A 24,909-nucleotide genomic window follows, 5' to 3' on the forward strand; every position below is an offset into this window, starting at 1 on the left:
ATCATGGGCGCCGCCATTACGACCGTTCACTAAATCCCATTTTTCTGCGAATCAGGACACTCGTCACACTTTAATCGAGAAGATCCGCCTTGCTATGGACGATACAAAGCGGGCTGATCTAATAATTTTGTCAATAACTGTTTGACAAACGCAAAAAACGGCAAATTAGATTCGGCCCGTATTTTACTATCTTGAGAATCCAATAGATGGCGATAGCTGTTTCTCGCCGTAGATCTCAGTAACGTGAGCGATTTGCGGGGCCCGTAGCATAGTACCGTTGTGTCAAAACTACACACACATATAGTATATGTGTGTAGCCAAGTTTGCTGGCGAAGAGCTAAGCCAGCCTAGACGCTTGGCTCGACTCGCTATATATATATATATATTCTTTACGCCATTGTCTTGTTAGCCGTCCACGAGGTAGCTATTTAAAAAGTAATAGTACTTACAGTTTTCAGAAAATGTTGGTATCAAGCTGAAAAAGTTGTATTTTATTTGTTATTAACAATTTAATTGTTTAAACGACGAACTTCGGTTGATAAGATTATATTTTATGCTTTTCAATGTAAGAACATTTAACGCCTAATACGAGATTCCTATTATTAGTCAGTCACTCGTTAGTCGTTTAGACAATTAAATTGTGAATAACAAATTAAATATAACTTTTTGAGCTTAGTACCAAAACTTTCTACAATCTGTATGCATTATATTATTATTTTTTTAATAATTAGCATAGACTGTCGCAAAGACTAATATCGCAAACGTAACGGAATATTAGAATATTTTTTACAAGGAGAGTCTCCAACAATCGGATTTTTGTAATCTTTTTTACTCATGGTACGTGAAGTTGAGAATTCGAATCGTAATTTCCCAAAGCAGGTCTATGTCATATTCAAAAATTCTCAAGAAAGTCGACTTTGAAGTTTTGTGAATTCGTATGTACATAAAAAATTGCACTTTTGAATGTAAATATCAGTGTTTAGCTACCAGTAATTATAACAAACAAGATTTTTAGAGCGGAAATGAAAAATGATGGAATTCTCTTTACTATAAAAGCAACATGATAAGAAAAGTAATGGAGTCGAAGTACTGAACGCACACAATATAATAAAAAAACAATTTCTTGAAAATTTTGTGAGGTGCCTGGCACCCTTTGCGAAGGAACCCCCAAATATTGCAGCCATGACGCCCCTGTCGGAGCTTCGTACTTTCGCCACTAGTCAACGCTCGAGTCAACACCGAAACTTTTTCCAGCCAGACAGCAGCCTTAAATCGTTTGTGTAAGCTTGCATTATGCTTAATAAGCGCATTACAAAAATATGCATACAAAATTTATATAAAGTAACAGTTGACAATTTAAGGCATAATTCGTCAGTTGGGAACGTTACGAGGGGTTTTATATGGCAGGAGACAATTTCGATGGTGCTTACGCATAATTGAGGCATTACATGAATCTGGGACGTGTAATTTAGCAAATGATTCAACGGCTCTACTTAATTAAAGCTTCTTATTTCTTTTACGTTCCAATTTGATATAATACTATATTATGAAGAGGGTTTCCTTTCGTTTTTAAAAGCAAGTATTTTCATTTATATTTTAATTACGTATTTCCATACCATACGATGAAATTCGTGCTTACGTGAATTCAAAAATGAATATTTTAGGAGTACCTTGTCATTCATACTCCAATACAAATTTTTTATTATACCAAGTTTTTATTGACAAGCTTATTACATTAAAGCGTAAAAATATATCGATACAATTTATTACGTAATTCTTGAATAATTATCAAAAGACTTTTGACGTCAAACGTCCGAGTGAATGAACGAAAATTGAATCATCGAGAGTCGAGCGTAGACGCAGTTTACAACGGAATAAAATGACAGTTACAGCGATGCCGGTTAGCACGTCGCACAGTCTGTTATCGTATGGCACACCGGGAACAGCAGCACATTAAAAAATCAATAATCTCACGAGTAAATTGTGAAGAACGCATGTCAATTCAATACAGAAGAGTGGATTGGCGTGATGAAGTTCAGTAAAACCGTGTAAGAAGACGTGTCCCTCTGTGTATCGTTCAGAAAGTAAAGGGACAAACAGAGAAAAAAAGAGAAAAGACCAGAGCGTGGACAACGAAGGGGAAGTGTATATGTTGAGAGATATAAGCGGAGCGAAATGGGGGTAAAAGAAGCCAAGAGAGAGAGAGAGTGAGAGAGAGACAGAGAGAGAGCAATAACGTAATGTGGCAGGCAGTGCAGCGTGGTGTCTAGTAGAGAGAGGAGGTTGATGGCGGATAGCCGTTTGGTCTGACTGTATTAAAAAAAATCAATAATCTCATTAAGAAATCCTTAGACAACGCGTGTCAATTCATAGACAAGATAACAGTTTGAAAATGATTTATTGAATGTTAGTCGTGTGGAGGAAGGTTCGTTTACGAGATTGCAACACAAAATAAACCGAGGGCGTGCATCGTTTGTCTGCCCCGGTTTCTTCTCGATCGAGTCCGTCCGGCCGGTTCATTGCGCGGCACATAGTAATCGACAACAGCGACGACGACGTAGTGCGACGTATTGTGCGTGCGAGGCATTTGGTTGGCCAGCAACAGTGTGTGCTAGTGTGTGACAGTGCCGAGGAGACTCACGGACAAGCAGAGGGCTAGACAGACAGACAGGCAGCCAAGGAAGCAAGTAAGCAAGCAGGCGAACAGGCAAGCGAGCAAGCAGGCATGGGTTTCGAGAATCCGCCGAGTGACGCGCAGCGCCCCCACCGCGTGCGCAGTAGCCTTACGGCCATCTTTGTCAAGTGGTAACCTTTGTTGATTTGTGAAATGTGACGCCGTTTTAACGAAATAATTAGTGATCGCGACATAGTGACCGCGACGCTTTCTTCGACTACGACCTCGAGGATTATACATGGAACTCACCTAAAAGGTAATACATATTAGAAACGAAGAGTAAGACATGGCAGAACCCGCTTTTTTCCGCCCGACGCATACGGACGGCTCGGCTTACTCGTTGAACCCGTACGCTCTCCGTTCCCATTGACTTTTGTCATATTTATTTTCTGCTCGCAACACTTTTTCGTTATAAAGCTACTACCTGTTCTTGGGTCAGACTTGTTTCTTTGCACTGGTCACGACACTTTGCGTCATGGCTCCGGTATAAAGCGGGAAAATACATGGAAAGAGTAATACCGAGACTTTAGCCAAGATGGCTGACCGACGGGCTTCGAGAACAGTGAGGTCAGTCCACATCAAATCATTGCGCTAATTGTTCCGTTTGCGTATACTTGAAACATCTAGACATCTACTTTTCTGCCGCGTCCCGCTCAAAGTCTGTCGGTAAAAAGAAACACCTCATTGAAAAGTGGAAAAAAGTTTACTTATCAATCGCTACGTTCGCAGTTTGGTAATAACGTTTACGCGACATCGTTCCCGTGTCGTGCAACGTTCTTTCAAAAAGTATTAAAAAAATTAATTATTTTTCCTTAATAGAGCGACAAGTTTACTAGAAAACCAAATTTTCGGAGGAAACGAGGGAAATCGTAAAGGCCGGGCAAAATGGCTACCGACGGCTCCCGCTCGACAGCTCATATCATTCTCGCCATTCAGAAAGTCTCCTCCGGCTAAATAACGAGGGGGGCAGAAGCGAGAGGCCGGCTAAGCGTTCGATTACCCGTAGCTGTCCATGTCTCTCGAGCCATAAAAAACTGACATGTTAGTAACATCCTCGTCTTACGTCTAGAGCAACGCAATGTCGTCGAACCGACGGACGTTGGGCGACGGGCGGCTGCAACGGTAACAAATCGTTTCCCAGTTTGTAGCAGCAGCTGCCTTTTCCTTCCTTACTTTCTTGCTTGTTCGGTTGCTTGTTCTTGCCAGAGCGAGAGGGTCCCAAGAAACAGCCGGCCTGCTGGTGCTCTTGCTACTGCTGCCCTTACCCCTCGTCCCGCGTCGACGGGCAAATACACATCACGCGTCTATACTATTTTGTATTTTACTTATTAAGAGACACCAGTATGGCCTCCTCAGCCTTTCCCCTTGGACCTCGGTATTCCGTCGTACTCCTTTTCCTGCTATTCATCCTCTTCCATTCCATCCTTCTCGCCCTTCTCCGTCAACCTCTCCTCTTTCTCTTGCCGTGAAACGAGACGGATACCGCCTAGGTCAAGGTACACACTCTCTCACCAGACACTCTTATAAGATACTTGTTTCTTGCCCGATTACACTAAAGTGCTATGTTTTTCCTTGCTCCGTCGCTCCTATAGCGTTGTGTTCCTTTCCAAGTTTTTTTTAGCAATCAATATATAAAAATCGATTCACCATTCACCCGAACGTAGCATATTTTTAATTTTCTCAGCTTTACACACTTTACATCAATAAGTTAATAGTGTCTTTGACTGATCACGGTTATAAATTCCAGTCTCGAATTTTGTAAGCAAAAAGAAGATAATTTCTCAAAATGTTTCCGAACCTCTTACAGCATTAACAATGCCCAGAAACAGTAGTCGAATTACGTTATTTATTTTACCTCGTGAACGAGCTCTTGTCAAACTAATCTATGTACGTATGCCGACCAACATAATTGGACTATGAAAATATTCCCTAGACGTGAGAAAAAATAGTGTTTGCAAAATTAATAATAATTGACACGACGATACTAATACCATAATATGATTATCTATCATCTACACTGAACTAGTTCTAGGGATCTCTCTTATACACTCATGCCAAAGAATAATTGGCCAACACCATGCAATGCATAAATCAGGGGAATGAATGTAAATTTACGCGGGTACATATTATTTTGTACACTGGTTCGTTTACATCACGTATCTTACTACCAATTAATTAATCAACTCACAAGCCACGTGGGTACATTATACGAGTGATACGAACTGCTTGCGGTCGTAAAACTTTTTGGCATGGGTATCCTGTTGTGAGTATCCCGTATTTCGACCGCAGGGAATTAATATAGATTATAGTCGCTTTGTAATCAGCGCTGAAACTCTGTAAAGCGACGTTTGATTGCGCGTTTTAAATTTATCAGGAATCTATTGAACAATTAAGTAAATAGAGTGAAGTACAAATATATGTAAAAATCGTCGCAACTCATTCCCAAAACTCTGACGCGTCACACGCGCGCGGTGTTTGAAATTGTATTAAATTACTAGAGTATCTTATTAATGCATATTGCTTTGTTGTTACTTAGTTTGCATTTTCTTAAACTCCTTGTCTCTCTGATTTACCTCAAGTTTTTCGATCCAGACTTCCTAAACTCAACCGCAACCAGTTCAACAGGAATGTAGGTAAATAAAAAAAAACAACTGATCCCTTTTCGTTCTCCAAGAGGAAACGTCTGCTCGTGCTACTTCCTGCCATTTCAAAGGCACACGAAGGACAGACGATCTTACTGACCCTTTTTCATCGAGTATTAAAATGTGTCTTTCTCACCCTACCCGGAAAATTCCAGACGGCTCGCAGCTGTCTGCTGCGTCAGGGTAGAAAATTGGCGGGAAAGGCTCCATTTGAATTATCGCCTTCACAACTTACGCGTGACTTATAATATTACCACATTGCTATCATGCTATGCTTTTAATACCCAAGGGTACTAATTTTATCAACCGTAATATTGGTATATAAATAATAGGTGATACATGCAAATTCATTTTTATTATACTTAATGAATCTTATGCGACCTGTATTGCAGTATTGTAATTTTATAACTCTTTTTTTTAATTTTTAATATTTACCTGAAATTTTGTTATGCTCTTTGAAATTGAAAATAAAATTCTTATTAAAACCAATGCATCCTATACTCGATTATTAGCGTTGGTCGGTCATGACTTGTTAGCCAATTAATTTGATACGTCGTAAATTCAAGCATTCTTATTAAGAACTACTGGGTGGGTGTGTAGGTACGCGCCGATAGGTCGCACAGCCGTGTTGCGCAATAAGACTCCTGGATATAATCCCCCTTTAAATGTCTCTCTTTGTAAGATCGGTGAACGCTACCAGCGGCTAACCCTTTACGGAGAAAGTTTACCGATGCCACTTATGTATGCCACTGTACAAATCCGTCGAGTTCGATATCCTGATAGACATTCTCAATTTCCAAGTTAATACGTTGTACCAGGAACGCTGGTATTATTATTCCTGGACGTCTGTCACTTCTTTTTTTTATCATCGTGACCTTATACGATCAGCTGGATCTTCCTATGGTGAAAGTTTATTGATACGTTTTTATACTACTCGTGTGCTCGTTATACGCGAATTTATCGTGTCAGACTATCTAGGTGAAATTGTCGTCTTTCTTAAGACTCGCTGCTCACTAGCAATCGCTTATACTAATCGTTAATGTCTCGTTCGACATTGCCGTGTAACGTTCGACTTACACGTGTAAATTCACCGATCAAAGAGATAGCTGCTTAATCATGCGTTTTCTGTTTTGAAGATCAGTGCTTTCGTTCCGAGAATAAACTTTTATTTATTCACTGTACGTTTCGCGGCGTCGAGTATATTTATGAGAAATCCTTGAGCTCCATGTTTGCATATATTTTTCTTTCGTAATCATTACATTATATATATAGGGTTATTCAGAAATGTAACGACTGACTGTTGGAAATGCTATGGAAATTTATCCGATTGGTCTAACTCTGGCTGCAGTAATACTAGGTAATATTGTTTAATCGAGGAGGGAGCAACTTTCTTGATCCTTTTGGATAAGTCGATACCTACGCGGTACATAAGATTTTAATACTTTCGAGAATGTTATAAATAATTTCTCGAGTAACAGTATTAACGTCTTTTTTTTTATTACGTAAAACGTAGCAAAGCAATTTTACGTCCGAGATATACTATTTCCTGTCTAACAAGCGAACCGCTCTTTAAAGAAATGTATCATTCTATGCGGACTCCGTAACTTTATTGCCGATCCAATCCGTAAAAATAATACAATTGGGTAATAACGTTAAAAAGTGAAATGTACACTGTGATCTTCCTTTACCTTACTTCTTGTCCAGACTGCGATGCACCGTCGTGAAATAAAATTCGCGATCCAGTCGTTATACGCATTTTGTCGATTACAAGGTAACGCCGTGTTTGCTTGAAAGTTATTGAGAGAAAAAAATAATAATTTCTTTTACAGAGTCAGGCTGGAAAAAGTGGAGGTTGGAGAGGAGCGGGCGTCTTGGAGGTTGCGACATAATGTGAATGCGAGGAGTTCACGGATAAAAGCGGGTAAAAGATGGGGGACCACGAGTCCGCTGACACGTGGTCGGCCTGGTTTCTGGACGCGATCCGTAAGATCCGCAGCCAGAAACAGCGACCGAGTGTCGAGCGGATATGCCACGCGATCCGTCAGCACCACAATTACCACGAGGAGGAGATCGCGGAGCACCTGGAGATCGCCGTCAAGCGCGGTGACGTTCTCAAGATCTTCAACAAGGGCCAGTCGTCCTACAAGGATCCGGGTGGGCTGCAGTCGAGGCCTTTGAAGGTTGGCAAGGCCACAGACCTGAGCAAGGTCGTCGGCAAGGCCGTTCGAGAACTCGGCGAACGCGATGGCTCAAATCTTAAGAACATCGAGAAGTACGTGAGGCAGAGTCACACCGTGGAGGAAGAAGCCGACGGCGACCTCAGGACTGCCCTGAGGCTCTCGGCCAAGAGGGCCGTTGATAGAGGATTCGTTATACAGGATGGGCGGCTCTTCAGGCAACCTGACAGACCACCCAATTCTGCCAAGAAGGTACCGGAGACCTCCCATAACCTTTCGTCCGATTCGTTGCCGAATAAGGTGAGTCTTTCGTCACTTATTTTTAGTCTAACTGTATAATTAATGCTTTTCCACCCATGAGTCATGTATAAAATTCAATACTTTTAGCCGAAGGTACGAGCAACGCTGTATTGGTTTTCATGCTTACCACTGAAAGTGGTACAGAGTCGTGTCTGTCATCGTTAGCCGAGTCTGATCTACAAGCGCAGCTTGAAAAACAAAAAAAAAAACAAAAAAACAGTTGCAAGCCTTATAAGGCAGCGATCACCCGTGCCTGTTGGCAATTTCATTATAATTGGAAAATATCTATTGCGGACACTTGCTAAAGTTCAAGTAATCGCTGGATACTTGATTCAAGACATTTCACCAGTACCGGGTAAACTCTCGAGGAAGTCTGATCGTTAAGCTGCCACACTGAAGGACCACCCTTTAAGGGTTTTTACCGAATGATATACTGACGCTGTAATTCGATTATTGACCCTTCTTTGGCGTCGTGGTCAATAATACTTCGTATAACTTGGTTAAATGCTCTTCGTCGAATCGTCGATGACGAATATAATTAAAGAATATACGTTGCGTCTCATTTTAAAAGCATATATAAAAGTGTGTTCCGCAAGTCGGAAATTGCCACTCTATATCTATTAAACTGAAATAGTAGTTAGACTAATTTTATAGCCAGTAGATTGTTATGCCCTTGAATTCTCTATGAATAGGGACCTCAATCCTAATGGCAGTAGCGAGCGTATCGCGACCTTGAACTCTGTAAAATCTTTATTCGTTCTTAAACACCGAGTATAGTAAACCTCTGATATGTATCGGTATATACATCGGGATTATTTAGCTTGCCGCCGTGTCCGTTCACTGCTTCTTTATACAGGGTGTCTCAGCGAAGCAAGGTTGACTTCTCAGTCGGAATACCGATACAGTGATATCACAACGAGCTCATTCGTAACGATCGTAAAAGCGGTATTTAAATACGTAATGGATCTACAAACAAGTAGTATCAACATAATTATCTTCAAGTTGCATTTCGTAATTACTGTACATATAGCAATTGACGTCATGTCAATTTTTGTTGTTCGCGCTCTGTTTTAACGAAAACTTCGGGAATCAAACGTGCAACAAAAGTCTTGATGCAGTCTGTACCTACTTCCAGGTACGACTTGAGTTTCTAAAATGAACAAATAAAACGTGACCGATTTACAATTCTTTTACCGGCATAGTTGATGGTTCTTCTTCGGTTGAGAAATTAATTTTCACTTTCACGTATAACGCAAAGGAACGGACGAGCTTATATGATTTATCGTAGATAATAAAAGACTCGCCACGAGGAATTGACTTGGAACGAGCACGATTTATTTTAATAACTAAATTCACTGGAAGTTCGGTTACATTGTGTTACGTGTGCATTTTAATCATAGTGCCAACTCTCCAAGTTGACACGTGGAACCGATTGAATTAAAATATACACATCAGCGTGCTGTTAAACGCTGGCAACTATTCCGTTGTAAAGTATGAAATTAATAGTTTCCCACTACGTATTAGCAGTACGTAGTACGTAGTACGTTGTAAGACTTAATCCGAAAGCCTAACAAAGCAAACCTCATGAATCATGAGATAAGTAGTTTAATGTTTTAAGAATTAGTCGCTAACAATTAATGATTTGATTTTTAATTACGCAAGTCTCCCTCGAGACGAAGAAGCACGTAATTGAGTGAAAATAGGCGAGCGAAAAAAAAAATACGTAGCATTTAAATAAGACCGTGGGAGCGAAGTTGAGATTAAAGTGGGGATATAATTTTCGAGGACAGGACGCCCGATAGAGGAATAATAGTCGTACGGGTAACGCTCTCGTTACGCTTATTTCTTCGAGTTGGCGAGTCACGCAGCGTGCCCACGCCTTGGGGTGAACTTAGCCGCAACTTCAATAGTCGGCAGAGCCAAGCTATCTGGGCCGACTTCCGGCGACTCGTTTGTATATCGTTCTCTCATATTGATCCTCCGCGGAATGACTCTTTTTTCTTTCACCGACGTTTCGTGCCTGTCGGAGCAGCAGGCGGTAGAGAACGCCGACGCAAGCAGTCAGGTGGTTCGGCAGTTTATTCGGGTGGTTCAGCGATTCGGTTTGCCTCCCCCCCCCCTCTATCCCCCCTCCGTCTACTCCTTCTGGCACCTTCTTCGCCGTCACAACGACTGCCTCTGACTTTCCCGCGCTTTTTACGACCCGCTCACATTCGTACCGAATGACGCAATCCCTTCGTAAGCCGTGTTCACATTCATTTGCGGGTCATGTCTCAACGCGTTCAGTGACTTTAGGAACGCCTCGATGACACGTATAATCAGTTTTACGTATACAGTTGGTCGATAGTACTCAAAGAGGATTAATGTTAGAGAACGTCAAACCTGACAATGTTGACGTGTAATAATATTGATGTGTAATAATATTGATAGTTGACAGAGGCGGAGGATGACATCCTTATGAAATATATACCTCGGCATGTAGATTCTATTGGGAATTATCGGAGATCGACTAATGACACTGATAATAAGTTGTCTTCCGCGTGGAATTAGGAATTAAAAAAAAAGGAACGCTCCTAAGGAGAACTTGGAGGAGATTGTAGTGTAGTGGCAGTGAGTTGCTGATTTATCGGCTAACCGCTTAATCGTCCAATCAGTTGCCACTTGCTTGGTGATTGGTCGCCCTTCCCCCCTCTCTCTCTCTCTCTCTCTCTTGATTCTCTCGCTTTTCTGTTCGCCTTTAGCGTGCAACAGGTCGTTGCTCGTACAAAGACGTTTATTGGCTGAACCGTGTCTTTGAGCGATTACGTTCCGTTCCGCGTTCCGTACGATGAACCCATTTGGGGATTTGCTACATGGAACTGAAACAGTGTTGCTCGTTCTCCCTCGATAGAAATAAATCGTTAATATTAAGTTAGCCAGCTACATTATATTCTTATTACCTATTGGCAGCTTTACAGTTGCTTTTTTTTTACGTTCTCCAATTATTTACAAAAATTCTTAAATCTGTTTGGATAATATTTTTGACCGGTATCGTGACGCTATCTGGATAAGATTGTATTTGCTTCCTTTATGTTTTACGTAATCGCGATAAGATACAAATTGCAATGTGCGCGATTATCTCGCGACCGCATTTCTTACTCTGTGCTCTCAAGTAACCGTAATATGGTTTACAGAATTCTTGTGATGATGATGAATTGACTTTACTGTGTACAAAGTACTGCTTTGTGTACACGCTGTAGCCTTCTTGTACGCAAATGTTCGTGACTCGTTCCCACGTTAAATTGTTTATTGAATTACTCGACTATGAAAACTTCTTGTGTTTACCGAAAGATAATCTGTGATGATACAGTCGGTATATTTGGATTTTCACGTTACACTGTATTTCCGGTAGTTTTCTCGAGTTTGAGATATTGGATTATCTATATCTGTACAGTCATTAATTTTAGACAATTCCGATATTCGCAGGCTTGAACGACTTGGTAAATATTTTCGGTCTACAAATTTGGAGGAAAAGTTAAGAATATTATTCGGTATTGAAAAATTGTTTAACCAGTTTCTCATGAAAATCGAAGAATGCATCTGTCGAATGTTGGGAATAATTGAAAATTGTAACAACCAGATCGGAGCAATAGAACCGTAAAGATATAATTAAATTACTCGTTGAAAAATGTCGGAATTATCATTATTTAATTAAATCGAAGGATGCTGCGGGACGAAGTTTTAAAAAGGTGCTCTTAAACTCTGAAGTCAGTCGTAAACGATAATGTGGTATTGATTGGAATAAGGAACTGCTTCCAATTTTGAGTTTCAGAATGTCTGAACTGTCAAGTAATTCCCCTCACGCCTGATATTGGTATTTCGAAAAATTCTATTTACAAAAATAATTTTTCCGGAAGAGAACGTGAAATTTAGAAAGCACCAAAAGAAACCGTTATTTATAATAACCGTTGCCCAAAATGCGTAAAATTACGAAATTTGCTTTTAGATGGAAAAAAAAGTAATTTCTCACGTGAATTTTTCTCACGTACAATATATAAAAAGTCATTTAAATGTATACACCGCGTGTAACAAGAGTGATTTAAATGAATACACGCACAACAACGAAAGGCCATTTCTTGTTTTAACCACTTTCGATTGGACTACCCAGTATAAGATCGTACGTATGCACTTATGCATAATGAGCATTCAGGATATTCATTAAGTTCCTGTTGATAACGAAAATTCAGAGATTATGGAAACGTTGACATAACCTAACGTATAACATCGTAATGTCTGCCTGTTATACATAATAATTGCATTAACGTCAACAAACTTCGTAAATATAACGTTGAACGAACGTGTGTCCCGCTGATAGATTATTATTTTTAACAATCCCTTGTTTACGTTGGCACTTGCGTATCTCTCTGATAAGAGTGGTCGAAGGCGACAAAAAATTTTGTTTTTCCACATACAGTTTACCGGCGGTTAAAACGTCGTGCCTTAAGCGGCTACTTGCCATTCACGAGAGTCATCCATTCATGGGCCCAACTCCCTTGTATATTTTTGGATGAGCCTGTATATGGTATAACGTCATAGCGTCAGGTTTTTCGTGGGCAACGTATATGGAACTGGTTTATCCTTCATTCTTCCAATTAGACATCTTTTCGGTATATGCACCGCATACATATGCCGTGAACCCATACATATTTAATTAATGAGATGCACCCTCCCGATGCCAAGATAAAACTTGAAGCAATGTCGGTATGAATAATTATTCGTCTTGCTAGTTGTGTCTACAATGTTTCCTTGTCCGATATTCAACTATACGCAAGCGAGTCACGAATGGTATATTTGTACGGAACTGTCCGACCGTGAACCATTGTGTTAAAAAGAAAAGGAAAAAAAAAAAAAACGGATACCTTCAAGATAAATTAATACTCGCTATCAATTACCTAGTCGTGGACTACTGACCCCTCAACTGTTCTTAATTAGACCCCTATATCTTGTACCTGCCCTCCTGCTGATCTGGGAACGTACTTTTGCCGTCGTACGATAACGCACGTATAATTCCAGTGAGTCACCCGGTATAATGTTTTGGGGCAATGGGGATCGAGTCTGGTTCGCCTTGTATTTTATATCCCGTAAACGTTGTGACTGGGTGCCACGCGACACAGTAATTGAATTTAACGTGAATTTATTTGAGGTGGAAATTATAGTAAAAATTTTACGGGTGTTTGGTTTCTTATGAACTCTTGTTCTTTTGTATTGAATATTTTCTTATCGTATACTTATTAGGGTAATATTAATGTCTTTTTTATTAATCAATGTTGTCTTTACTTTTACAGCTGCCGGCCCCTCTGCCAATATGCAAGGAATGCTTGGGAGCTACGACAGCGAGCAACAACAACAATACGAAGCGAAACGTAGCAGAAAAGTTGAGCCGATGCAGCGTCTGTGGTGCAGCGTTGCACAACTCTTGTGCACCCGCGGAACTCTCGATTCTCGTCGACAGGGGCGCAACGTGGTCCTGCGACGATTGCTCTCCTACGTGCGCTGGTTGCAAACTGGAGCGAGAGTCTCAGAACTATTTGGTGAAGTGTGCGGGTTGCGTTAAGTGTTATCATCCGAGTTGTTTGGATCCCGCGCTCGATAAGAAGAATAAGGCGCCGTGGAGTTGTAGACATTGTCAGACGGCTCATACGCCGAACACCCCGAAGGACGATGCCAAGAAGCAGAAGAATCAAGACACAGCTTCGTCGGCCGACGGCAATACTCCTACCAGTACGCGAAAAAGGCTCAGTAAAATGCGGGAAAATAGAAAGTGAGTTCTCAAAAGGGATTTTGGTATATATATATTTTTTTTAGATATACTGACTTATAGCGTAGACCATACTTTGTAGATAAAACAGAGTGCATTCACAGAGTATGAAAAGTCTATTTGATTTATATTAAGAGTTTGTTTGACGATCTGCAGGTCGGGAGTTTCAAGAAAGAGCCTGACGGTGTCGACCCCTGGCAAGAAAAGCAGCGTTGCGGTGGCACAGGTGGACAGCAGCTCGGACGGTAATGCGGGTGTTGTCTCCCCTCGTCAACCAGCCCTTATGTCCTCTCCCGTATCACAAGCCCCCACCCAACTCGCAGGCCAGGGTAGGCTCCTCGAGGAAAAGAACGATCGGATCTCCAAGGAGAAGCAAAAGTTCTTTAGGTTGAGCGCGTTCAATGCGGACCATAATAAATTGAAAAGGGTGGGGGGCGGTAATAAATCTAGATCCTCGCAGAGCATTAGTCCTAGGTCTTCTAGGGGGAGTACCACCCCTAAGAAAGCTCTAGCCGGTAGAAGGGTACCGACTCTGTCCAGCAGCAGCAGTAGCGAGGCCAGTGACAGTGATACTTCGGCTAGCGAGAGTTCGGATGACGATGACGAAAACGATGAAAATGATGAGGAGGAAGGGAGTTCGAGCGAGTCGAGCGATTCCAGTTCGTCGGAGGAATGCGAAGAGGGACGTTCGGAACCTCAAAAGCCTGGTGGTCCGTTCTCTTGCGATTTGAACGAGGACAAGCCGTGGGGTTTCGCTGCAGCTGCTGCTAAGCTTAACGTCGAGTCTCCGTTCTTCAGCAACATTACCAACACTTTTGGTGCCCCTCTACCCAAGCTAGATCTCAGCAATAAACCAACATTCGGGCTTCACATTCAGCCCGCAGCAAGTCCAGCCGATTCGAAAAAGAAGCAAAAGGAGCGAAACCCAACGACCGGTGGATATGCTTCCGATAGCAAAGTAAAACCGGGTAGTGGTCAGCTGAAAGGTCTTTTCGATGGTTTAAGCCACTTCTTTTCAGCACCCAGCAATAGTAGTAGGGTCAGATCGGGTGCGCAGGCACCAAACTATGCTCCTGACAGAAGGAAAAGGCCTAACGCCGATGACTTTGGCACAAGCAGCAGCAAACCGCACAAATCAGCGAAAAGCAATACGGTGGTGCCGAAGATGCACGAGGACGAGCGAGTCAGATCCGAAAGGAAAAAGACTGAAGACAAAGAGGAGTCCGAGCCGTCTAGGGTACCAAGACCCGGAATTTTCACGCCATCCGACGAAAGTCTATTCGAGAGCGAACCAAAAATGACTCCGTCGAATCTCGTGAAGACCGCGGTTAACAGCAAAAGGCACGAGCACGAGCGGAGAAAGATGATGAAAGAGCAGGCAGTGAAATGCAGCGGGGACAACTTATCACTCTCCGATCCGACAAAGAACGACTTGCGAAAGAAGCAAGCGATTACGGAGAGCACCCAGAGTATCCAGACTCGCCACCCTGAGCCCGCCGCAATCCCCCATAAGTCTCATCCCGGCCCCATCAATCCCAATCCGAAATCCAGCCCACGAGCCTGTACTAGCGCCACCACCACCAACACCACCACGACACCCCGCGCGACACCCTGCTCCACCAGGAAGGGTAAGAGTCTACCCCAACCCAGTCACGATGATCCCCATCCGAAACGTTGCACCCCATCGCAAAAAGAACAACCACATCCCTCTAATCTAATCCCTTGCTCACCACCGTGGATGTGTTGGCGGTGTGGTGTGGTATGATGTGTGTCTGTGTGCGTGTGACATACCTTCTTTCAGGATAACGTGATTGTTCCGATGGCGCTCTTTTACATTCAATCACTCCGAGATACTCGAGAGGGGTGCGCGTTCTCTGTTTTAAACAATTCAGCTAGTACAGATTGTCGCGTTCCGCCAATCTCTTTCGTACCCCGAACAATCAGGTTTTTGCTGTATGCTTCCAGAACGCAGTGTATAAAGTGTAAAATAATTGGAGTCTGTCAGTCTGTCTGTCTGTCCTAGTTCTGGTTTTTGGACATGCGGCTGATCTCCATAGATATATTAATAACTGAATTCCATATACTCGAGTATGAAATTCTTCTCAGTTAAACTTCCGTCTCCACGTTGACGAAAAACTTTTATACTAGACTTGGCACACATGTATCATCTCCATTTATTTTACACTTTGACGACTTTTAGCGTTTACTTGCATGTATATTTTTTTTTTACCACGTTCCTGGTTCTACCACTTACTTTTCCTTTCGTTCTGTTCACACCATATCATACAGGGTAACACTTAATTAATTGCATGCTAATGACTCTTGGTACGCCTCGTTCTCCAATGCAGTCAAAGTGTTTTGCCTCTTTGGAGAATTTGGCGTGCTGACAATATGGCTGACTCAGGAATCCGGATTGTTTACCTGTTTTCATTCTTTTCTTCATCTTTTTACTTACGTTTCATAAAAGAGTATTTAGAATTTTTGAGTTAGCTGCTAACTTATACGAATTTGGTTACACCGGCAGACACTCAGTGGTCTCTTGATCTATCTCTTTTTTTTGTAGGACCCCCCCCTCCCCCCTCCCCCCTGTAGGACATTACCTAAGTACAATAATAAAATCATATGTAAAGTAGGACCTCGAGTGATATTCAATTTGTCATGTTGTATTCACTGAAGCCTACCTGCTGCTGTTAAGACCTAGCAGGCGTAATTTTTTTTGGATTGTTTATTTTTGTAATTCGCTCCACCCCGTATTCAATACATAACATTGATTTTAATCCTTCATGAAAAGTGCTCTTAATCATTTCTAACGTAATATCTCTTGCTGCAGGAGAGCCGATTCCATGACACTTAGCCAACACATCCTGCCAAACCGGCTCAACCTTCGAGAAGCTTCGCTTTTTTTTTTTTTATTACTCACATAATTAACACTCAGTTTTCATTTGCCACTTGCACTTATTCATTCCTTGTTTATACAAGTCACTCCGTGTCGTCCTATCTAGCCTTCCCTTTTTATTTATTTAGTATTATACTTTCTTACTTGTATTCACACTGTATTCACTCTACACCAGAGACAGAGAGATCATCCCTTTTGGTGATGAAGTCTATTGATGTCAATATTTTTTATACTTGATTATATAATCGATAAGGGAGATAGTTAGCGATTATTCATTTCTTTTCTTAAAATAGTGTTCTTCCTGAGGTGGTCAAATCTTATGTGCAAACTTTATTTATATATAAAATGAGGCATTTTCTTGTAAATAATTCAAGTTAACCAGGATTTGAATAGTAAAAATGGCAGTTCTGAACTTTTGTAACGTTTGATCGTTTTATAGATATATTGCACAAAATTGGAATTATTTGGAATTTAGAGGTAAACTCGTGCTGCTGTCGCTGACCTGTTATTCCGAGCATTTCACGATGAAAATCAATACTCGGAACGCACATGCAATTCAATTGGAACGTCACGCTTATTTGAATTAGTCTTTCTATTTCTGGTGAATAATGAAAGCTTTCAATGTATTAACCTACATTTGTGACTTTGATGTCAATTGGAATTAGAAACAATGTCCAATTTCATATAAAAATTAAGATACTTATTGAAACCATTTCTTTTATCTTCTTAATCTAACCTTTAACCCTTTCTGGTCAGATTGACCAGATATAATTTTTCACTTCCGTCGATTGTTTGTGAAAAAGACACTGTATCACTCATTTGAGTATTTTTCTTCCAAACTACAAAAGCACATTAAGACATTGACTTGGTTGATTAATTATTTTATCAGTTGCAAATGTTTCCCCGATAAATAGTCATTTTGCAGAATTTGACGGGAAAGGGTTAATAGGCATTGTTGATCAGTGACTTTCTTAGGTGTGTCGTAATTTATATGAATTTATTTTCAACATGATTTGTCGCTGTTGTTTGCAATACAAATGCCGTGGGACAATGGACAGATAGACAAAATGGACGGACGAACGGACAAATGGAAAGCAATATTTCCCTATTTTACAGACGATTCCACGCCGCCCCAAACATTGCCTCCGGGGGTTACGCAGAAGGACGTGGACCTTTTTAAAGAAGCCAGAGAACGCGCTAATCGTCTCACAGTGGTTAGCGAAGATGAGGATACCAGAGTTTCCGCTAGTCCTGGAGGAACTGGACCTGGAGTTGGCACGAGAAATCCAGCGGTTATAGTTTTTGGCCGCTATGAAGTTGAAACGTGGTACTCCAGTCCTTTTCCCCAGGAGTACGCTAGATTGCCGAAACTGTTCTTCTGTGAATTCTGTTTGAAATACACGAAGAGTCGAGCAGTTCTGGATAGGCATATGGACAAATGTCAATGGCGCCATCCTCCCGCTACAGAAATATACCGATGTAACGGTCTTTCTGTTTTTGAGGTAAATATTGGATTCAGGCATATTTTAAAATAGAATTAAGAACGTCTATATCTAAAAAGCGCTCGATTTTTTGAAACATAAAAAGCTAATGTCATGTTCGACCCTTTTTACTCGATTGACGTGAAATATCGAAATATTGTATCTGAATTATCTGAAAACGATCAAAATGTTGTTTTCATGTAACCCTATTGAAAGTTTTTATATAAGTTACATCGATGCTTGATGAAAATTAAATCGAAAGAATCGAATGTACTAAGAGCTCATTTTGTTTGTTTCAGATCGATGGTAATGTGAATAAGATTTATTGTCAGAACTTGTGTCTATTGGCAAAACTCTTTTTGGATCATAAAACCCTTTACTACGACGTGGAACCATTCCTGTTTTATGCAGTAACAAAGAACGACAAGTACGGTTGCCATTTAATTGGTTACTTCAGTAAAGAAAAACACTGTCCGGCTCAACGTTACAACGTTTCCTGCATCATGACTTTGCCACAGTATCAGAGACAAGGATTTGGAAGGTTTCTCATAGAGTTCAGCTACCTTTTATCAAAAGTGGAAGCTATCCCAGGTACACCGGAAAAACCACTTTCCGATCTCGGTCGGGTTTCTTACCATTCCTTTTGGAAAAGCGTGGTGCTGGAATATCTGGACTCACATCGAGCAGTAAATGAGATAAAATTGGGCGATATTACAAAGGAAACAGGAGTCTCGGCGCACGACATAGCAATGGCTATGCAGTTGCTAGGTTTTATAAGGTCGGTTTACCTTCCTGGAGAAGAAAAGGTTAAATTGGCTGTAGTTGTCGATTGGGATAAGGTTGATGCCCATATGGCGAAGGTTCGAAAGAGTTCAAGAATCAAATTAGACCCTGACTGTCTGAGGTGGATTCCGTTACTTACACAGATTCCAAATCCGTATCAGAGTCCGGAAGAAGGCGGGGAAACAAGTTCGGAAGCTTCTCCTCTGGCGGAACCAAAGCCAATTCCGACGATCGTCGAAAAGATCCAAAGAGTGAAGATCAAAAAAAGGCCTAGGGGTCGAAGAAATGCAGCGAGAAAGTCGTCACCGTTAAAACCGAAAACGCCACAACGGATGGTTCGAAGGGAATCTAAAGAACGGGTTAAAGAGCTAGAGAAGGACAGTGGAAATGTAGCTGACGTTGAAGATGAAAAAGAGGATATGGAGGTAGAAGGTAAAAACGTATCGACGTGTAAGACAAGAGGATTGACGACTCCAAAAAGTGCTGCACTGGCAAATACGGCGAAGGCTACGCCAATCGTTAGTTCCAGGAGAAGGATAAGAACAGCAAAAGCATCAGTTGTGGAAACACCGACACCAGCTCCTACGCCTGTTAGAAAACGTAAACATTCCGAAAAGACTGAGTCCGAGGACAAAGAGAAGGTAGAAAATAGCAGGAAACGTACCAGAGAGTCTTTACGGGAGAAGGAGAAGGAGAAGGAGAGAGGGAAGGAAAAGGAAAAAGAGAAAGAGAAGGTGAAAGAACGGGAAAAGGAGGTGGAGAAAGAAAAGGTGAAAGAAGCCGAGAAAGAGAGTCCAGCGGAACCTCCGAAAACGCCACCAAAGGACGCGTCATCAGGTACAACAGCGAAGACGCCTGCTGTTCAGAAACCCACGAAGAAGAAGAGCAAACTGGACGATATCTTGATGAAAGTCACGAGTAGACAAACAAAATATCTTCAAGCTAAACAGGCTAAAGAAAAGAAGGCTCTCGAAGATGCACAGTGTAATGGGAAGGACGAAGCTAAAGAAGTCAAAACTTCGTCGACGGTATCGAGACGCGGTAGAACAAAGGCCAGTGCTGTGGAATCTGCGAAGGTGACTGAGCTTAAATCGGAAACTTCTGAGAAAGAAGGAAGGAAGGAGAATACAGTCGTTTCGACCCCATCTCTGTCTCCATCGCTCGAAGAAGTGCAAGACAAACCGAGCAAACAATTAACCATTCCGGAAATGTTTCCAAGGCAAAGTGACCGGAAAGAAAGTAAAACCAAGTCTGTAGAAGATTCCACGATAGCTACCCAGGCGGACAGTGAAATTCCTACTGCAAGTCCAGGGGAATACGAGGGTGGCGACGAGGACGAGGGCGAGGAAGAAGAACCTGCTCCGAGGCCCAAGTCAATTCCACAGTCTCATTGCATTTCGCCGTGTATAACGAAGGAAAAAAGTGAGAAGGAAAGTAGTCAGGACAGAGAAATTTCTAAAAGCGTGGAAAAGTCAAGTCCAAAGAAAACTGAACTGCAATTACCGGCAGAGGAACAGACTGAGCAATTAAAGGAATCTCCAAAGGAACCTAAGGAAACACAGGAAACTCCAAAAGAAGACGTTGCACCTGAAGTAGAGACACCAGCGGCAGTTCCGCCGGCTCCTTTGCTAGCGGAAAAAGTTCATGAAAAGTCAGAAAACTTCCTATCAGACGACCAGAGTCCCAGTGAAAGTAAAACGTGGGACAGGGCCAAGGATACCAAAGAGACTTTGGTTCATCCAAAATCTGAGAGTCCTTCGTTGAATATACCTGTGAAGAAAGATTTTCCCGTTGTCTCCGCAGCTGCCGAAACCCCACCAACGCCATCTCAAGAAAAACTATCCATTCCCATTATCGAGCAGGATACGGGCCATCTTCATGCCCAACCTGAGGAGAAACAACATTCGCCTGAAAGTGGGAAAACGACTCCACATTTAGAAAATCCTGGTTCAGTTAAAAGAACTCCGCCGTCTCAGCCGGACCTACCATCTATGGGCGTCTACACACCGGATTCTACGACAAATTCCGTACATTCATTACACTACGGGCAATGTGATCTTGATGTAAGTCAATTGGGCCTAGAATCTCCAACATCAATAGCCAGCGATCTTGCGTCCCAGAACAGCGTAGAGAGGCCACCGAGCGCGTTACCATCTATGCCATCATCGGTTCCCGCTCCAATTTCAACTTCAGTTCAGATAACTGCACCGCCAGTCTCTGTTAATATTCCTAATCAAGTGCAGTACGCTGACTGTAGCATGCCACAACATACTCCTCCAGCACATGTGGCAATACACCCAATGCACCAACCACACACACCACAGCCTCTGCAGCAGCCTCGAACACCTCAGTCACATACTCCACAGAGCATACCAACTCAAAGTCCTCAGCCTATGCCACAAAGTCATACGCCTCAGCCTCTGTCGCAGTCGCACACTCCTCAGAGTATACCAACGCAGAGTCCTCAGCCGATGCCACAGAGTCATACTCCACAGCCTTTACCGCAGAGTCACACTCCCCAGCCTATACCGCAAAGCCATACCCCTCAGCCAATGCAATTGTCATTGGCGCAGCAAAGTCAGAATCAGCAGCCGATGGGTCACAGTCAACCGGCACATCAGCAGACCCAATCCCACAGCAGCAAGAGAGCAAGCGGGTCGCAGACAACTCACAGGTCGAGGTCCACGCAGCAGAGTAGCAGATCTCATCGTGCTACTCCTCCAACGTCTCATACGCAGAGTTCTCAACACACTACGGCCCACCCAGGTCACAGTACCGTGGCTCACGGAACGCATCTGCCACCCCAGTACCAACAGACATCGTCAATGACGGTGCCGCCGGTTCCTCACCATTCACATAGCCATGCCGCTCACTCTCATGCCATGATATCCCAAGGGAATTACATGGCAGTAGCCTCGCAGGCCTTTCCCACGCAGAATACTTACGTAATTCAACACAGAGGGACAAGATCAGGGGCACCAACACCCAGCACGACAGCGACAAATTTTTACATACAGACAAGCGCGATGCCGCCACATTCACACACGCCAGCTCCGAGTCTCGCCCCTTCTGGAAACCATCAGGCTGCGAACTCTCATAGCCTTGCCAAGCTCCAGCAGCTCACCAATGGTCTTGAGATGATCCCGCCAACACCTCCACCTCCAATGAACTTAACACCACCACCACCTATACCCCACACAATGACACCGCCGCAGACTTCGAGACAGTTGCCAACCCCGCCGCAGGTACCCCTGGGGTACACGAAAAACTACTACAATGTAAATACCGTTCCACCACCAGGAACACCTGGTCCATCGAGCAGATCCACTTCAAGATCCTCGGCCAATGCGAATATGGCTTCTTTGGCACAACCCTACGCGAGTGAAAGTCTTTACAGGCAAACTCTCGATCCTGGTGGTGCCTGTCCTCAGATGCAGAGTGCAGCGACCAGGGTCAGTCCAAATGTTGCACTCAATACAAACCTGATGGCCGCGGCACAATACGGATACAGAGTTGCGCAACCAGCGACCGGTTATATGAACCAGGCAGCCCAGCTGGGTGGTTTCATGAACCAGGCAAGTCAGTTACCCGTTGGAGTGGTCAATGTACCAGCACCGTACTCCCAGGATCCTCATCAACAGAACCCTGTGTACACCACGTACCACGGTTACATCAACGGAAGCCTTATGCAGCCACTGAACGGTACCATGAGACCACGTTAGCCTTAGAAACTAACCTAAAATCTATTGTTCATCCAATAGCTCTTCATACTCAAACCCAACCCGATCCCTCCTATTTACCCTGACTTCGATGCCGCGGTGAGGCTAATCCAAGATGTAATTTTTTTAGCGAACATTGACACGAGCCTCTTTTTATCTCAAAAAAAAAATTCGACTCCCGTTGATGCGTTTTACACTTGCGTTCAGTTAATTTCTAGAACTAAGAACTTTTACTTCCCCGCGGGTTTGCTTCCAGTATTGCGTTGGATCTTGAGATAATAAATTTATTCGTAATCACATCCATTAAAGATTCGCGAATTGTACAATATCGCACAGAGGTATATTTTGAGGGCACCATTCACTAAGTCGTTCAAATCATCTTCTTCGTCTATGGTGATCTGTGGATGAAATTTTGACTTCGAATAAATTTTTACTCGAACCCCCATAGGATTTAAATACTTTTCTGAAAGCATAGTCTTCGCCCTAGACACAATTCTCTACATTTTAAAATATACAGTTTAACTGTTCAAATTTACTTATTGTTGAAATCTCAACGAAGGAACATTCGACGGGTTATCACGAAATTTGTTCAAAGGTACAATTCTTGTTATCATCGGAATAACTCGATAACGCATAGGTTTGTACATTTATGCGTTTCAAACGAAAAACTAAGATATATTACATTGCTGGAAGTTTGATGTATAGACGCAAAAAGAAAATCCCAATATGATCTTGAATTCCTTGACCTGCCCCCCTTAATTCCCAAATTTTTGTGTAAATTGAAATTCCTACTTTTCGCAGGGCATTCCTCATGTTCCCGGTTAATTCTCCAATCCCTCTTTTTCTCGCCCTGCTTTCCCCCCTCCCCCCTCCCCAATTTTCCAATACAGTGTTACGTTTTGTGTATCATAATATTTATATAAATACTTACAAATAATATTCTGTTTGATATTATCGATTGTTGAACGTTGTTGTTTACGTTTCGGGGCACGCTGTACTTTACTGTATCATAAAACTACTTATCGCTATTATTATAATTAATTATTATTATTATCGATTATTATCATTATTATTATTATTACTATTACACTGCAGACACGCATTATTATATTTTACTCGTATCACGTAAGAAACGTACACTGATTCACACACTCATTCAATCACTAGCGCTTTCTCGTATTGTAACGTTTTATTACTTACAATTAGTATTTTACGAGACGGCATGCTGAACGCGAGAGCACAGAAAGTACACGCGTGTACAATATACATTTCTTGATGAAAAGAGTTACGCGACTATTGTACGGAAATATACATAATATACATACTATATATATAAATACGAAGAAGAAAAGCGGGCTATTCCACATGCCTACAAAAAAGTATTTTTTGTATTATCGCAAAATACCTACGAAAAAGAATCCGAGTAAATTCTCTATCGTTGCACAATCTTTCACGAATACATACGGGTGGCCAATTCCAGTGTGCCCTGGAATGTTAGAGGGAAAAATAAAAAGATTCGACCCGGTTTTTGCCGAATAGCCCGTCTCAAAGAATTCATGGTACATACGCGTTTTCGAAATATTGGTTTGACATTTATTTCTTTCGCGGTCGGCACAAGCGAGAGTGACGGTTATAACGGCTAAGTTCTTAGCATAACTCTTTTTAAGTGATAAGGAAGGTCTCTAAGATATAGTGTAAAAATACATCAATATTTATTGTACATAGTTATAAAAAAAACTACTAACAAATAAAACGAAAATGAAGAATATAAGACGGGACTTTTCATTGGAATTATCAAAGAGGATTTTTAAAGTTTCATTTAAGTTTACGAAATAGTCGCTGCTTTGACTTTTGACTGTATTGGACGTCAACGCTCAACGAACAGGATTTGACTTCAATCTTGACTAGTTTGCGAGAGATTAACGTGTCATTTCCTACGGGAGCATTTTCGCTTGCGTCTCTTTTGCTCGCGTCTTTTCTTCTCGGCATTTGCCAGATCGATATACTTTTTTCTTTCCTCTACAGACATTCGTGACCAAATCTTTCCTGCCAGGCGGGCAATCTCTGTAACCGGTTTACTTGGCTTTTTGCTACGTAGACGCAGGAAGAAGACGATGAAAGGATTCGTGGTCCGGCCACCTCTGCCAATTTTATGGACTTTATTCCTACCGGAATATTCATCTGTACTACGCAGAAAGGAAAATTTGCGACGCTCTTTTTTTATGGTTAAAATTTCGACTCTGGGCACCTTACCTGGCCAGTCTTGTTTTACGTTTTTCTTGCTGTTTACAATTTGGTGTCGAGTTTCCGTTACCCATTGTTGTTCTTATATTATGCTTTCGCAAAATGCAACTGATCACGGCATCACTTTTACAATTTGATGGTATTCGAATTACTTCTGATTAATACGAAAATGGCCGGTGTCAAAATGACATTTCTC

At 42.0% G+C, this 24,909-nt stretch overlaps 2 protein-coding genes across 4 annotated transcripts; one reads left to right on the forward strand and one right to left on the reverse strand.

Annotated features, from left to right (window-relative positions):
* The first annotated feature begins 1,709 nt into the window (after positions 1 to 1,709).
* LOC107263368 (histone acetyltransferase KAT6B) lies at positions 1,710 to 24,237 on the forward strand. 2 transcript variants are annotated; one of them, XM_015730467.2, is made up of 6 exons: positions 1,710 to 2,930; positions 7,146 to 7,793; positions 13,118 to 13,593; positions 13,747 to 15,218; positions 17,603 to 17,988; positions 18,267 to 24,237. In XM_015730467.2, exons 2-6 carry the CDS (start codon positions 7,245 to 7,247, stop codon positions 22,470 to 22,472), a joined length of 7,089 nt encoding a protein of 2,362 aa, XP_015585953.1. In that variant the 5' UTR covers positions 1,710 to 2,930; positions 7,146 to 7,244; the 3' UTR covers positions 22,473 to 24,237. The 2 variants fall into 2 exon arrangements, with proteins under 2 accessions (XP_015585953.1, XP_015585955.1); XM_015730469.2 differs by having other exon boundaries at positions 1,898 to 2,930; positions 13,747 to 13,835.
* On the reverse strand, positions 24,160 to 24,900 carry LOC107263379 (protamine-like). 2 transcript variants are annotated; one of them, XM_015730525.2, is made up of 2 exons: positions 24,723 to 24,900; positions 24,160 to 24,634 (listed from the first exon to the last, which is right to left on the reverse strand). In XM_015730525.2, exons 1-2 carry the CDS (start codon positions 24,785 to 24,787, stop codon positions 24,397 to 24,399), a joined length of 303 nt encoding a protein of 100 aa, XP_015586011.1. In that variant the 5' UTR covers positions 24,788 to 24,900; the 3' UTR covers positions 24,160 to 24,396. The 2 variants fall into 2 exon arrangements, with proteins under 2 accessions (XP_015586011.1, XP_015586010.1); XM_015730524.2 differs by having other exon boundaries at positions 24,160 to 24,655.
* Positions 24,901 to 24,909: the final 9 nt, after the last annotated feature.

The sequence above is a fragment of the Cephus cinctus genome, unplaced genomic scaffold, assembly GCF_000341935.2.
Source record: "Cephus cinctus unplaced genomic scaffold, Ccin1 Ccin1_scaffold0153, whole genome shotgun sequence".
NCBI classification, from domain to species: Eukaryota; Metazoa; Arthropoda; class Insecta; order Hymenoptera; family Cephidae; genus Cephus; species Cephus cinctus.

Excerpts from the sequence above, each read along its gene's own strand:
- LOC107263368 (XM_015730467.2), top strand. The coding sequence starts at position 7,245 with ATGGGGGACCACGAGTCCGCTGACACGTGGTCGGCCTGGTTTCTGGAC. Across the intron at positions 7,794-13,117 it reads CCGATTCGTTGCCGAATAAG|CTGCCGGCCCCTCTGCCAAT; the intron begins GTGAGTCTTTCG and ends TTACTTTTACAG. Across the intron at positions 15,219-17,602 it reads ACCCTGCTCCACCAGGAAGG|ACGATTCCACGCCGCCCCAA; the intron begins GTAAGAGTCTAC and ends CCTATTTTACAG.
- LOC107263379 (XM_015730524.2), bottom strand. The coding sequence starts at position 24,787 with ATGGGTAACGGAAACTCGACACCAAATTGTAAACAGCAAGAAAAACGT. Across the intron at positions 24,656-24,722 it reads CGTAAAACAAGACTGGCCAG|TACAGATGAATATTCCGGTA; the intron begins GTAAGGTGCCCA and ends CTTTCTGCGTAG.